Raw genomic sequence first — 14,881 nt, forward strand, 5'->3', positions numbered from 1 at the left:
GCACGGGCACAGCCGGACACGCACAACGGCGCAGCGGCGCCGACTGATGTGTACTGACGTGTACAGCCACGAATGACACGTACAGCCATGTACGGACGTGTACGGATGTGTACAGCCGTGTACGGCCACGTACAGCCGTGTACAGATGTGTACAGCTGTGTACAGCTGTGTACGGACGTGTACAGCCGTGTACAGATGTGTACGGCCACGTACAGCCGTGTACGGACGTGTACAGCCGTGTACGGACGTGTACAGCCGCGTACGGATGTGTACAGCCCTGTACGGCCATGTACAGCCACGCGTGGCTGTGCACAACCGCATATGGCCACCTACAGCCGTGCACGAGCGTGTATGGCCACACGCAGGTACAACCGCGCACACGCACCCGCCTACACCCGCGTACGTTCGCACACGCCACTGGCGGGGCTCGGTGCAGCCGGTCACATGTGGCCGTGCTCCGGCACACGCCGACACGCCGGGTGCTGCCCCACGGCGACACGGCCCCAGGGGGGTCCCCCTGCGGCGCCGGGGGGTGGTGGGGGGGGCGCGGCGCCTCCTTGCGGGGGGAGGGGGGACACAGGGACCCCCCACATCCTCACGCCGCAGTGTCGTCCAGGCTCAGCACCCGGTGCTGGGGGGAGGGGGGGGGGATCAGTGGGGCAGGCGTGGGGGTGAGACCCCTGCCTGCCCCACATGTGCCAGCCTGACCCACGCGCGTGAGCCCCCCCGGGGGGGCACAGCACTCCCCCACCCACTGTGGGGTGCCCCCCAGCCCCCCATGGCATCCCCGAGCCCCCCTCTGCCCCCCGGCTCGCCATGGGGTGCCCCACAGCTCACTATGGGGTTCCTGAGCCCCCAGCGCTCCCCGTGGGGTCCCCAAGGCCCCCCCCCGCCCCCTGTCCCCACTCACCGAGGGGGCGCTGAAGCCCCCCTGCCCCCGGCCCAGGGGCTCCTCGTCCTCCGTGGTTTTGCGGTAGACGGGATTGGCGAAGCTGATGCTGTTGGTGCTGCGTCGGCGCCACCCGCGCCACAGCGCCCGCGCCACGGCGGCCGCCAGGAGCAGGAGCACTGTGGGGCCAAGGGGGGGCTCAGGGCTGCGGACCCCGCGATGGGACCCCCTCCCCCAATTCCAGCACCCCCTTGCTGGGACCCCCCACCCAGGATCTCCCAGTTTTAGGACCCCCCATTCTGGGACATCCCCCCCCACGCCACGACCACTGTTTTGGGAGCCCCATGCCAGCACCCCCCATTTTGCCCTCCCCCCCCCTTCAGGACCCTCCTCTCCATTCCAGCCCCCCCCCCCCGCCGGGACCCCCAACCTACCCAGGGGGAGGACAACCGCCAGCGCCGTCGATCCTGTCCTGCTCCCCACGTGCCCCACGGCGTCACCGCTGTCCCCTGGGAAAGGGGAGAGGTGTCCATCAGCCCCGAGCCGTGGGGCTGAGCCGTGGGGCTGAGCCGTGGGGCTGAGCCGTGGGGCTGGGATGTGGGGCTGGGATGTGGGGCCGGTACCTGTGGTGGCGTTGGTGGTGCTGCTGCTGCCAGCGGTGCCGGTGGCACTGGTGGTGCTGTGGGGCGCCCCATGGCTGTGGGGGGCCCGGCTGGCCGTGGGGGGCTGTGGGGGGGCCGAGGGGGTGGTGGGGGCTGCGTCGGTCGGGGCTGTGGCTGAAGGGTCTGTGGGGGGGAGGGGGAGAGAGTGAGGGGGGTGGGGGTGAATTGAGGGGGGGGCTGCAAGGTGGGGTGAAGTGTGGGGGGTGCAGGGGGCAGTGGGGATGTTCGGGGGATGTTTGGGAGTGCAGGGGAGGGGTTGGGGGTTTTGGGGTACCCCTGAGGCAGTCGCGTCCGTCGGGTGTGGGGCTGTGTCCGTCAGGACAGGCGCAGGTGTACTGGGGGGCGCCGCGGCTCACGGGGGGCGCCGGGAGGCAGAGGAAGGAGCAGCTGCCGTTATCCGCGGGGCACCGGCTGTGCCCTGGGGGGAAAAACGGGGTAAATAATGAGAAAAACGGGAATAATGGGGGGAACAATGGGGATAATGGGGGGAACAAGGGGGATAATGGGGGGAACAAGGGGGATAATGGGAATAACCATGGGAATAACAACAGGAATAATGGGGATAACGGGGGCAACAATGGGAATAAGGGAGATAATTGGGATAATGATGATATTGGGGACAACAACGGGGATAACAATGGGGATAACAACGGGGATAACAGGAACAACAGGGATGATGATGGGCATAACGGGGATAGTGATGGGGATAATGGGGATAATGGGGATAATGATGGGGATAACGGGGATAACAATGGGAATAATGGTAATAATGGGAATAAGGTGAATAACAATGGGAATAACGGGAAAAATGGGAGTAATAGGGTGGGAGGGGATGGGGATGGGGGGGCACAGGGATGGGAGGATGGGGGACGGGGGACACAGGGGACAGAGAGGGGCAGGGGGACAGGGCCGGGTGTACCTGGGGGCTGCCGCAGGGGATGGAGGAGGACGATGTCCTCGGGGGAGAAGAGGTCCCGCGCCACTGTGCGGACGTCACCGCCAGTGCGGCGGTTGGCGCTGAAGATGGCGTCACTCAGGACGTCGGTCCAGAAGACGGTGTCCTGCGGGGACGGGCGGTTGGGGACACCACGGGGAGACGTGGGGGGGGGGGGGGGACGACACACAGCGGGGGGACATGCGGGGAGGGGGCACCTCACCTCGAAGACGGTGATGGCGAAGGGGTGGGCGAGCGCTCCAGGGTCGGCCAGGAGTGTGCGGCGGTGGCCCCCGTCCACATCCACGCTGGAGAGGGTGTGCAGCCGCGAGTCCACCCAGTACAGGCGCTGGGAGGGCAGGTCTGGGGGGTGATGGGTCAGTGGGGGGGACGGGGGCCGTGCAGGGGGATACGGGGACGGGGACGGGCATAGGGACCCACAGGGGACACGTGGGGATGGGGATGGGGACACATGTGGGGACACGGACGTGTGGGGATGGGGATAGGGACAGGGGTGGGGACGGGGACGCCGCCGCCACTCACCCAGTGCGATCCCGTTGGGCCACTCAACGCTCTCAGTCACCAGCGGGAACCGGTCGACGCCGTTGAGGCCGCTCTTGGCGATTTTGGCGTTGGCGCCCCAGTCCGTCCAGTACATGTAACTGGGAGGGGGCACAGCCAGACCTCGTCACCCCCCTCCGCCGGTGTCCCCCCCCACCTCCCCCCACGCATGTGTCCCCCCCTCTTGGCGCCCCCGTACCCGTGCAGGGGGTCCACGGCGATGCCGCGGGGTTTGGCGCCCGGCTCCCGCACCAGCGTCCTGCGGCGCGTGCCGCCGGCGTCGGCCACCGAGATGGTGCCGAACCGCGAGTCCGTCCAGTAGATGTTCTGGTGGACCCAGTCCAGCGCGATCCCCTCCGGCGACCCCAGACCCGTCCCGATGACGGTGACGTACCCACTGCCCTCGGCCAGCGCCGACCTGCCGGGATGGGACGGAGCGGGGGGGTTACGGTGACCCCACGGTGGGGGGGGGTCCAGTGGTGGGTGCAGGTTGGGGGGGTGGATTTGGGGGTGCTGGGGGGGGTCCGGGAGTGTGGGTTGGGTGGGGGGGTGGGTTTGGGTGCCGGGGGGCGTTGGGCAATGGGGGACGATTGGAGGGGGTGGGGGTGAGTTTGGGGGTGCCGGGGGGGGGTCCCTCACCGGTAGATCTTCCCCTGAGCGCGGTCGGCCCAGTAGACGGTGCCGGAGGCGGTGTCGGCGTCGAGCGCAGCCGCGTGCTTGAGGGCCCCCCGCAGCCGCCCGTACCCCCCACCGTCCAGCGCCAGGCGCCGGATCTCGTGCCGTGTGGTGAACAGGAGCGCCGCGGGGGGTCCTGGGGGGGGGGGGGGGGGGTCAGGCACTGCACCCCACTGCTGGACACCCCCCGGCAACCCACCCCCCACCCGACCTGCACCCACCACCGGGAGCCCCCCAGACCCCCAAACCCCCCCAGGTCCACCCCCCACACAACCCCCACCCACTCCGGGACCCCCCCAGACCCCCCAAAACCACCCTCTACCCGACCTGCACACATCACCGGACCCCCCCCCGGACCCCTGACCCCCCAAAATCTCCCCTCCCAACCTACACCCACCACTGGACCCCCCCCAAATCCACCCCCCAAATCCACTCCCCCCCCCCCAGACACCCCCCCCCCACCCCCAAACCTGTGCCCAGTCCCCAACCCACACTGCAAACCTGCACCAGTCCCGGGGGGGGGAAGTGGGGGGGAGGTGGGGGGGCAAAGGGGGCAGAATTGGGGTGAAAGGGGGGGAAATGGAGGTGCAAAGGGGGGGAGGGAGTGGGGGGGGCGGGGGGTGTCACCCACCGAGGGCGCGGCAGGCAGCGGTGTGGGGGTCCATGCGGTACCCCCCCCCGCACTCGCACTTGTAGCTGCCGGCGAGGTTGTGGCAGAGCTGACTGCAGGTCTGGGGGTCCCGGCACTCGTCGATGTCTGGGGGGGTACGGGGGGGGTCAGGGGGTCCCCGGGAGGGGCAGGGGGCCCTATGGGGGGCTCAGAGGGTCCCTGGGGGGGGCAGGGGGTCCCTGGGGGGATCAGGGGGTCCCTGGGGGGGATCAGGGGGTCCCTGGGGGGCACTAGGAGGTCCTATGGTGGGGGCAGGGGGTCCCTGGGGGGATCAGGGGGTCCCTGGGGGGATCAGGGGGTCCAGGGAGTGTCATGGGGTGGTGGGGGTGTGTGTGAGGAGTCAGAGGGGTCTGGGGGGGGGTGAAGGGTCCATGGGGGGGGTGTGTGCCCTGGGGGGGTCCTTGGGGAGTCGGAGGGGTACCTGGGGGTCCCCTGGGGAGTTCGGGAGGGTCCCATGGGGGGTCAGGGGCTCTGTGGGGAGTCAGAGGGGTCTCGGGGGGTCCCGTGGGGGGTCGGGGGCTCTGTGGGGAGTCAGAGGGGTCTCGGGGGGTCCCGTGGGGGGTCGGGGGGTCCCTAGGCAGTCAGAGGGGTCTCGCAGGGGTCAGGGTGCCCCACGGGGGGGGCAGCACCCACCCTGGCAGGTGGTGCCGTCGGGGCTCAGCTCGAGCCCCCCGGGCAGAGGCACTTGTAGCCCACCCGGAGGTCGCGGCAGATGTGGGAGCAGCCGCCGTTGTCCTCCAGACACTCGTTCACTCCTGGGGGGGCAATGGGGGGGGGGCAGTTGGGGGGACGCCCCCACACATACCCCCAGTGCCCCCCCAGCACCCGGCAGACACCCCCCAAAACCCCTGTGGGCGCCTGGGTGGGGTCCCGGGGGGTTTTGGGGGGGGGTCCCGGGAGGATTTGGTGAGGGGGGCGTGGGGTCCCGGGAGGGTATTGGGGGGTCTCAGGTGCGGGTAGGGGGTAGGTGCGGAGGGTTTGGGGGGTTCCAGGGGGGCGTTGGGGGTCCTGGGGGGTCCCAGAGGGGTGTTTGGGGTCTGGAGGAGGCATCGGGTGTCCCGGGGAGGGGGTTGGGGGGTCCCAGGGAGTGTTGGGGGTCCCAGGGGGATGTTGGGGGTCCGGGGGCGCTCTGGAGGGTCCCGGAGGGGTGTTGGGGGGTGCAGGGCTGTGCTGCGGGGGTGGTGTTGGGGGTCCGAGAGGGTTTTTGGGGGTTACAGAAGGGTGTTAGGGGGCCGCAGGATGGGTTTGGGGGGGCCCCGGGGGCTGTTGTGGGTGTGGGGGGTCCCGGGGGGGGGGGGGAAGGGGGTCCCGCCCGTACCGCACTCCTTGATCGGTTCGTCCGACCAGTCGCGGCAGTCGCGGTGGCCGTCGCAGAGGCGCTCCGTGGGGACGCACTCCCCCGAGCGGCACTTGAACTCGTGGTGCCCATCGCAGGCGGTCACTGGGGGGGAAGGGGGGGGCGGGGGGAGGTCAGACAGCCCCCCCCCCCGGCACCCCCAAGCCCCCCCCCCAGCCCCCCCCCAGTACCGTTGTGGCAGCCCTCCTCATCGCTGCCGTCGGCGCAGTCGGCCTCTCCGTCGCACTGCCGCCCCCCGGCACACAGCGCCCGTCCCCACAGCTGAACTGGTCCGGGCGGCACGTGGGGGCGACTGCGGGGGGATTCGGGGGGGGTCGGACGGGGCCGGAGCAGCGGACACCCCCCCCCCCTTAACCCCCTGACCCTCAATTCCAGAGCATCCCCCCCTCCCCCACCCCCCTTCCTCCATGCGCCCCCCAGGACACTCCAACCCCCCCGGGACCCCCAACACCCCCATGTGCCCCCCCCCCCCTCCCCCATCCTGCAGCCCTTCCCGTGTCCCCCCCAGTCCCCCCCCCTCACTCCTCATCGTGTCCCCCCCCCCCCCCATAACGGATCGTTCCCCCTCGTGTCCCCCCCGGCTCCCTCCATCCCCCATCCCAGAGCCCCCCCAGTGTGTCCCCCCGTCTGTCCCCTTTCCCTCCCTCTGGGCACCCCCCGGCCCCCCCACCCCATCCCCCCCCCGCTTCCCCCCGCTCCCCCCCAGTCCCCCCATAACCCCCCCGGCTGCCCCCCCCCCCCCCGGTCCACCCCATCCCCCCCCCCGCTTCCCCCCCACCCCCAGTCCCCCCATAACCCCCCCGGTGCCCCCCCGCCCCCCTCCCTCGTCCATCCATCCCATCCCCCCCTTCCCTCCCGCCCCCTCCCGCGTCCCCCCCCGGCACCCACCGCACCCCTCCTCGTCCGACCCGTCGCGACAGTCGCGACCGCCGTCGCATCGCCAGCGCGCGGCAGACACTCTCCGGAGCGGCAGGCGAAGCGGAGCGGGGGGCAGGGCGGGGGGGGGGGCGGGGGGTGCCGCAGCGCTGCGGCCACTCGTCGGAGCCGTCGGGACAGTCGCGATGGCCGTCGCAGCCCACAGCCGCGGGAGGCAGCGCCCGTCGGCGGCGCAGCGCAGGTGGTGGGGGCCGCAGCGCGGCGGGGGGGCAGTGCGCCTCGTCCGCCCCGTCGGGGCAGTCCCGCTCCCCGTCGCAGGCGAAGGCGCGGGGAGACGCAGAGCGGGGGGAGGGGCGCCCCCCGCCCCCCCCCCGCAGAGCAGTTGGTCCGGGGGGCAGGAGCGGGGGGCTGCGGGGGGGGGTGGGGGGGGGCACGGGAAAAAGAGACGTGTTGCAGTATATATGTGGGTATAGAGAGATACGGGGACAAACGCGGACGATCACAGCGGCGTGTGAGCACAGGACCGTCAAGATACGTACAACCGCGCAGAACTTCATCAATGTAACGCAGAAATACAGATATATTTATATATAAACACGTACGTTTACATATAGGGATATATGGTTTTATATATAGATACATATTGTTATATGTAGACGTTTATATATAAATATATCTATATTTATAGAGATGTATGTATATAGAGATATGTATTTTATATATAAAGATATGCATATTTATAGACAGATTTTTACGTATAAAGATATAAAAGTACCTGTATGTATTTATATAGAAACACATAGATGAGAGGGATAGAAATAAAAATAGAAACTGATAAATCTCTATGTAAGAATATATATATGAATAGAGAGGAGAGATGCAAATCTCTCTCTATAAAAATACAGATATATACACCTACAGAGGGATGTATATTTTTATATACACACGCAAATATAAATAGATATATATAAGCAGACAGATAAATATATATATTATTAGCTACGGATAGATAAATACACGTGTTCACACGCATAGGTAGAGGCACCGGCTGCGGCTGTGGTCGGCCGTGCCCCTCCCCCCGACCCCCCCCGTCCCCCCCAGCACTCACGGCAGTCCAACTCGTCGGAGCCGTTGTCCACAGTCGTGGTGCCCATCGCAGCGCCAGGACGACGGCACACACCGGTTCTGCCGACCGCCACAGCTGAACTCGCTCGGGGGGCAGGAGCGGGAACCTGGGGGAGACGGGGGCCATGGCACGGCACCGCACGGCACCGCACGGCAGCGTATGGCGCCATGGGCATGGCCTGGCACGGGCACGGCACGGCACGGCACGGCACGGCACGGCACACACCATGGTGTGGTGCGCTGGCGCAGTGCGGCACGGCAATGCCCAACGTGGCACAGCGCAGCCCGGCACACACACGGCACATGGCACAGCGTGTCCCGGCATGCGGCATCCTGCCCCTTCGCGCATCATCCCGGCGCGTCGTGGCCCGGCACGTGGCACTCACGGCACAGCTCCGGCGTCTCGTCGGAGCCGTCGCGGCACTCGGCGCGGCCGTCGCACACCCAGGACCCCGCGATGCAGCTGCCGTCGCCGCACCGGAACTTGCTCGGGCCGCACTCCTCAGCCCCTGCGGCAGCGGGGGTCAGCGCAGGGCCCCCACCCCGGCACCCCCGGCCCCAACCTGCGCCAGAGCCCCCCACCGTGGCCAAGGCCCCCGCGGCAGCTGCCGGTGGCATTTTCATGGCGAAACCCCCCAAGTTTGGGGGACGGTCACTGCAAGAGCCCCCCAGGACCTGTCCCCCACTCCTGGCACCGGCCGGGGGGCCGCGGCCGGCGGCACCGGGGGGTCTTTGGGGTGTGTCACCGGCGCCGTTGGGCTTTGCCGTGGGGGGTTTGGTGGGGATAAACCGGTGGGGGGAGAGGGGGGGTCCCCGGCCCGTTCCCGGGGGCCTGTCCCAGGGATCGGGCCCATCCCGGGGGAGTTCCAGGCTTACTGCGGGGGGGTGTCTGTCCCATCCCGGGGGGGGGAAATCAGTCCTGGGGGGGTCCAGACCCATCCCTGCGGGGTCCGTCCCGGGATCGAGCCCATCCCGGGGGTCCCACACCCATTGCGGGGGGGCGTGGGGGAGTCTGTCCTGTCCTGGGGGGGTCTCGGTGGGTGCCGGAGGTCCCTTCCCGGGGGGGTCCGAGCCCGTTCCCGGGGGTCAGTCCCGTCTCGGAGAGGTCATTCCCGGGATCGGGCCCATCGCAGCGCCCCCGGCCCCCCCCCCCCCCCCCCCATTCCCGCCGGGGGGGCTCCGAGAGGGCGGGGCAGTGCCGCGCCCTCCTCGCGCGCCGCGCTGCCATTGGCCGGCGGGGCGTGTCCGCATCGGGTGGCCAGTCCGCTCTCCAGCCAATGAGAAACGCGTCCGCCGCAGGGCGGGGCGGGGCTCGGGCATCGATTGGCCCTTCCCGGCGCGGAAGGGGGCGGGGCTTCCCCTCTCCCCGCCCACTGCCCCTTCCCCTCCGCGGGGCGGCGGCCATGGCGGCGGGACCTGGGACGGGGGTGGTGACCGGGATCCGACCCCCCCTTCGGTTTCCCCGCCGGGAAGCGGAGCCCGGGAGGGCCCGGCGGGGAGCGGAGACCCCGGTTTGGGGGGGACACCCCGGTTTGGGGAGGTCAGGCCCCGGTAGGGGGTGTCGGGCTCCCGTTTGGGGGGGACACCCCGGTATGGGGGGGTCGGGAGCCGGTGTGGGTGGGTCAGGCTCCGGTTTGGAGGGAATGAAGCCCCGATTTGGGGCATAGGTCCCACTTTTTGGAGGGGGACAGACCCCGGGGGGGGCACCTCGCCATGCGGGGAGGGCATCCCCGGTGGTCCCGTCCCCCTCCGGTGCCCCCCCCCACCCCCCGGTTCCCCGCCGCCCCCTTCTCCGCCCCTCGGGGAGGGGGAATCACCGGGGGGGTGTCATACCCCCTCCCCCCCCGGCGCCCACCTCACCTGTCCCCGGTGCCGCCGCCATCGCCCGCAGCAGCAGCAGCAGCAGCACGGTGGCCGCCGGCTGCATCCCGGTGCCGGTGCCGCCCGCCGGCCCCGCCGGGCCCCAGGAACGGGCGGTTTCCCGACGGGGCCGCATTTGAAGGGGCCGCGGGGGGGGTGTGTGGGGGAGGGGTTTAGCGTGGGGTGAGGGGGAACGGCCGCGCGCATCACGGCAGGGGGAGGGGCGGCCGCCGACACCGCCCCGACAGGGCGACACCGGGGACCCGCCCGACCCCCGCCCCGAGTCGCGGCGCGTCCGGTTGGAGCCTCTCGCAGCCGCTTCGGAACCACTTTTGAAACTTTTCGAACCTTTTCGAGCCGCTTTTGAACCACTTTCAACGGTTTTTGAACCTCTTTGAACCCTTTTGAACAAACTTCGAGCGCCACTTTCAACCCCTTTTGAACTTTTTTGAGCCACTTTTGAACCTTTTTGAAACAGTTTTAAACCACTTTTTTTGCCCGTTTGGAACCTTTTTTGAACCTTTGAGCCACTTTTGAGCCACTTTCAACTCTTTTTGAATCTTTTTGTACCCCTTTCAACCCTTTTTGAGCCACTTTTGAACTGCCTCAAACCAATTTTGAACCATCTTGAACCAATTTTGAACATTTTTGAACCACCTTTGAACCTTTTTGAATCACTTCGTACCTTTTCTGACCCACTTCTTTTTTTTTTTTTTTTTTTTTTTTGAACCAAACCACTTTGAGCCATTTTAACCCTTTCCTGCTAAACTGATTGTTGATTTTTGGGGGCATTTTGCCGGAGAAATGGCCACTTTGCCAGCACCAGCCGCCATCCCAGTGAGGCTGGAGCACCGCGGGGTCACCCCAAGCGCTGGGGTGACTTTGGGGGGGGTGTGTGAGCTGCCCCCAGCCCCCTCCCTCCCCCCCTCGGTAGTGCCACTGTCCCCCCTAAAACACGTCAGGCTGTGGCGCCATATGGCAATTCACCTTGGGCCGTGAACGCCACGAGGCCCCGCGGCTCCCGGCGCCCCCTCTCCGCCCCCCCCCCCGCAGCAAACAGAGACCCCTCGGAGGCCGCACGCGTCCCGTCGGTTTAATTTATTACTGCTGGGAATCCAGTGACATTGACTGCGGCCGCGCTCCCCCCACCGCCGCCACCGCGGTACAGTACGTTGCGGTGCGGTATGGGGGGACGGCCGGTGAGGCGCATGCAGCCGCCGTTAAAAACCAGGGCGAATGGGGGGGGGCGGGGGGGGATCCATGGGAAGGAAGAGCCGTCACTGCACCGGCGAAGGGCGGCACAGAGGCTGCGGGGGGCTGGGGGGGGTCCAGCCGCTCGCGGCAGTATAAATACGGAAGAGGTTTTTACGGAGTTTACTGGAGTCGGAACTATGGCGTTGCTACCCGTCACAGCTAAGGGGGGACATGGGGCTGGGGGGGCGGATGGCGCCGGTGGGGGGCGGTCCGGAGCCATGGAATGTGGGTTCAGTCTTCTTCGGTGCCGCTGCCGGAGCGATCCTGCAGGGAGGGAGGAGAGGTCAGAGATGAGGAGGGGTTGGAGGGCAGGAGGAGGGAGAGAAGAGTTTTGGCGGGCAGGAGAAAGGAGTTGGGGGCAGAAGGAAGGAGTTTGGGGCAGAATGAGGGGTTTGGGGGCAGAAGGAAGGAAGGTAGGAGTTGGCGGGCAAGAGGAGTAAGGGAAGGGGTTTGGGGGGCAGAAGGAAGGAGGGAGGAGGTTTGGGGGTGAGGAAAGGGTTTGGGGGGCAGAACGAGGTGTTTGGGGGGGCAGGAAGAGGAAAGGAAGGGCTTTTTTGGGGGCGGTAAAAAAGGAATTGGGGGGCAGAAGTAGGAAGGGAAGAGATTTAAGGGGTTGAGGGGCAGGAGGAGGAGGAAGAGTTTGGGGGGCAGGAGGAAAGAGTTGGGGACAGAATGAGGAGTTTTAGGATCAGGAGGAAGCAGGGACGGGCTGGGGGGGGCAGGATGAGGAGTTGGGGGGTGGGATGAGAGGTTGGGGGCTGGGTGTTACCTCCTCCTGCTCCTCCTCGCTGTCGTCATCGCTCACCACAGGTTTGGCGCGGGAGCCGCGGCTGGTGCGCCGGCGGCCCTTCAGCCGGTCCTGCGCCTTCTCCTTCCGCCCCAGCTTGATCTTCACCTTGACGGAGCGCGCTGTGGGTCGGGGAAGGGGGGAAATGGGGGTCACAGCAGGACCCACACCGACCCCGATATCTCCCCTTGCCACCCTCCCATCCTGCTGTCCTGCAGCGTCCCCCGTCCCTGGCATCCCCACAGTCCCCAGGGCAGCGGCGCAGGCAGCGTGCACTTCCCCCAGGCACACTGCTGGCACTGCCCCACGGGAGGGGGGAGGTCCGGGTCTGCAGCCCCCTCTGCCACCCCAAAACCAGGTGGATCCCCCCCCTAGTTCCCTGCAGCAGCGGCATACTCACACTCGGATTCGGATCCTTCCTCTTCTCCTTCCTCCTCCTCCTCACTGTCCTCACCTTCGCTCTCCTCCTCCTTCTCAATTTTCTGCCTCACGCTGGTGAAGACGGACTGCAGCACGATGGAGTCCTCATAGATCTTGGGGGTAAAAAAAACCGGGGTGAGTGAGGAGCAGGCAGTGAGCAATGCCTGCCCGGCATCACCGGGGCTCGCACTGCACCGTGCCACGCTGTGCCGTGTCTTACCAGAGAGCCCTCGAGGTTGAAGGTCTGCGCGTTCTGGCACAGCAGCATCACGTCCTTCTCCAGGTCGTTCAAGCTCCGGTACTTGTGGTTACGGATACGCTCCTGCCAGGAGAGGAGGCACCGGTCAGGCCACAGCCACGCTCGTTAGTCGGGGGGTGACGAGGAGGGGTTTGGGGTCGGCGCCCTGCGGCTCTCCCCAGACACCCACGGGAACAGCGGGTGTGACGCCTGCCTGCGGTTGGGACAGCGGAGCCACTGCGCACCCAGAGAGGGGCTGGAGATGGCCACGTGGCCACCGTGGCCGATGGTCAAAGCGGACGTGGCAAAGCGTGGCGCAAGGGGGATGGATGGATGACTCCGGCAGCCGTTACCTTGATTTTCTTGAAGTCGACGGGTTTGCGGATGAGCTCGTAGTACTCGGGCAGCTCCTTGCGGAAGGCAGCTGGATGAAGACTTCGCTCAGCTGCCGTCCACTACTACTGCAAAGAGAAACTGCACATCAAAAGGCGAACGCCCGTCAGCGCCGCAATCCCCGCTCCCCAGCAGCACTGGCGTGGTGAGACCACGTGTGTGTGCGTGTCCATGTCCCCAACAGCGGAGGAGAGCCCGGAGCCTCCCCGAGAGGGGCCTGGGGGGGTTTAAACAGCCGCTCCTCCCTGTGAAGCGCCAACCGCTGCACCGCAGGCACCTGTACGCAAAGCACAGCGCCAGGAATGCCGACAGCGTCGGACACAAACAGCCCCAAATGGACGGTGACCCATCGGACAAACCAACAGCGCCGGGACGGCTGCACCAAAAGGGACGGGGGGAGTTTTGCAGGAGCCCGGCCTCAGTTCACCCCAGACAGCAGCAGAGCTGCCCGCACCACCCCCCCCGCCAGCCTAATTAACTAATTCCTCGTTTCCACTAGACGAAGCCGCCAGCTGGACCCGCGCACACACGGCACTTGGCCTGTTTGATCTCCAGCAAATCTCCCAGCTGTGGGTCGGCGGCCACCCAAGAGCCGCAGGTATTAAACCGGCGGTGCTGCCGGCTGCCTGGCTGGCATTCAGGCTCTCGTGAGGAGAGCGCGGCCGGCGCGGCACAGCACGGCACCACGCGGTGCAAACTCAGCGCCCACCCCCGCTTCTCCTACCTGTCCTTATACTTGATGACAGCGTCCACGATCTTCTTCATTTTTTTGGTGAGGTTGGGGGGGTTCGGGGAGAGTTTCTCTGCCGGCGGCCGGCCGCGCTTCTTCTGCTTTTTGCTCTCATCATCCTTATCGCGGCTGCGGGTGCTGGTGGTGGGGGTGGCAGAGCCGACGTCGGTGTCCCGCTTGCGTTTGCGGGAGGACTTCTTCTGCCGCACCTCCTCCTCGATCTCCTCCAGTGTGCCCTCCTCGATTGCCTGCCCGGGGGAGCAATCACGGGATCTGCTAGCACGGAGGTTCCCGGCCCCGGGGGGCTGCACGGCTCTGCGTGCCGCAGGATGTCCCCCCACCGGGCTGCCGGCGCTCAGCCAGGACCAGCTTAACCCACCGCGGCTCCCGGCCCCAGCTGGACCTGGGGCCAAGAAGCTGTGGGGAGTGCACGGCGGTCTCCCCAGTGCCGTGAGCTCACGGCAACACCACGCTTCCAAACCCCAACGGGACAGGGACGCGGTTCAGGGTGCAGTTCATGGCAGCGGAGGCTCTGTAGGGCACCGCTGAAAGGGTCAGCCACGGGGACAGCTTTGGGGCGACCATGACAGTCCCTCATGGAAGAGATAATTACAGGAGAAATGAAGCACCAGAGAGACCGGGCGTAACACCAACAGCCTCGCCAGCCCAGTGAGTGAAATATGGCAGCCTCAATAGAATTATCACCATATTTTCCTCCTCCTCCTCACAACCACGTGTGCCTGCGGCACACACAGACGTCCAGAGTCCACCCAGCTGCGTTAAGAGCCACCCACTATGGCATGGGACGGCACCGGGGGAAGCTCATGGCCAGGCCAGGCTTTGGGGTGGAACTGAAGATGCTTTGGAGAGCTCTGCGGCACCGGGGGGTGTTGATGGGGGAGAAGCCGGCCAGGAGCCGGCACCGTGCGCTGGAGCCCAGCGAGCCCCCGGCAACCTGGGCTGCATCCCCGGCAGCGTGGCCAGCAGGGCGAGGGGGATATTGTGCCCCTCTGCTGCGCTCTGCTCTGGGGAGACCCCCCCGCAGTGCTGCCTCCAGCTCGGGGGGTCCCCACAGCAGAAGGACACGGAGCTGGTGGAGCGGGGCCGGAGGGGGCCCGGAGATGCTGGGAGGGCTGGAGCCCCTCTGCTGGGAGGGCAGGGGGGAGAGGTGGGGGGTCAGCCTGGAGAAGAGAAGGCTCCGGGGAGACCTCAGAGCCCCTTCCAGTGCCTAAAGGGGCTCCGGGAGAGCTGGGGAGGGACTCTGGGTCAGGGAGGGGAGCCGTGGGACGAGGGGGGGCGGTTTGGCACCGGCAGAGGGCAGATTTAGGGGAGACAGCGGGGAGAAATTCTTCCCCGTGAGGGCGGTGAGCCCCTGGCGCAGGGTGCCCCGAGGAGCTGTGGCCAGCCCCCATCCCTGGCAGGGCCCGCCTCTCCCCAAGGCCCCGGGTTG

At 67.3% G+C, this 14,881-nt stretch overlaps 1 protein-coding gene across 1 annotated transcript; it reads right to left on the bottom strand.

The window, feature by feature from the left end:
• Positions 1-500: 500 nt before the first annotated feature.
• On the bottom strand, positions 501-8,373 carry LOC309682632 (low-density lipoprotein receptor-like; the record flags this gene model as incomplete). Its single annotated transcript, XM_082499717.1, is given in 23 exon segments — positions 501-631; positions 911-1,068; positions 1,324-1,398; positions 1,513-1,674; positions 1,826-1,969; positions 2,471-2,612; positions 2,709-2,848; positions 3,029-3,147; positions 3,246-3,464; positions 3,686-3,857; positions 4,353-4,478; positions 5,025-5,146; positions 5,607-5,832; positions 5,919-5,987; positions 5,990-6,040; positions 6,637-6,693; positions 6,696-6,741; positions 6,744-6,823; positions 6,826-6,893; positions 6,895-7,032; positions 7,733-7,856; positions 8,136-8,258; positions 8,313-8,373. Coding segments are annotated over 23 exon segments (2,658 nt in total). The 3' UTR covers positions 501-595.
• Positions 8,374-14,881: the final 6,508 nt, after the last annotated feature.

The sequence above is a fragment of the Vanellus vanellus genome (assembly GCF_965231255.1).
Source record: "Vanellus vanellus genome assembly, contig: SUPER_30_unloc_1, whole genome shotgun sequence".
Taxonomy (NCBI): Eukaryota; Metazoa; Chordata; class Aves; order Charadriiformes; family Charadriidae; genus Vanellus; species Vanellus vanellus.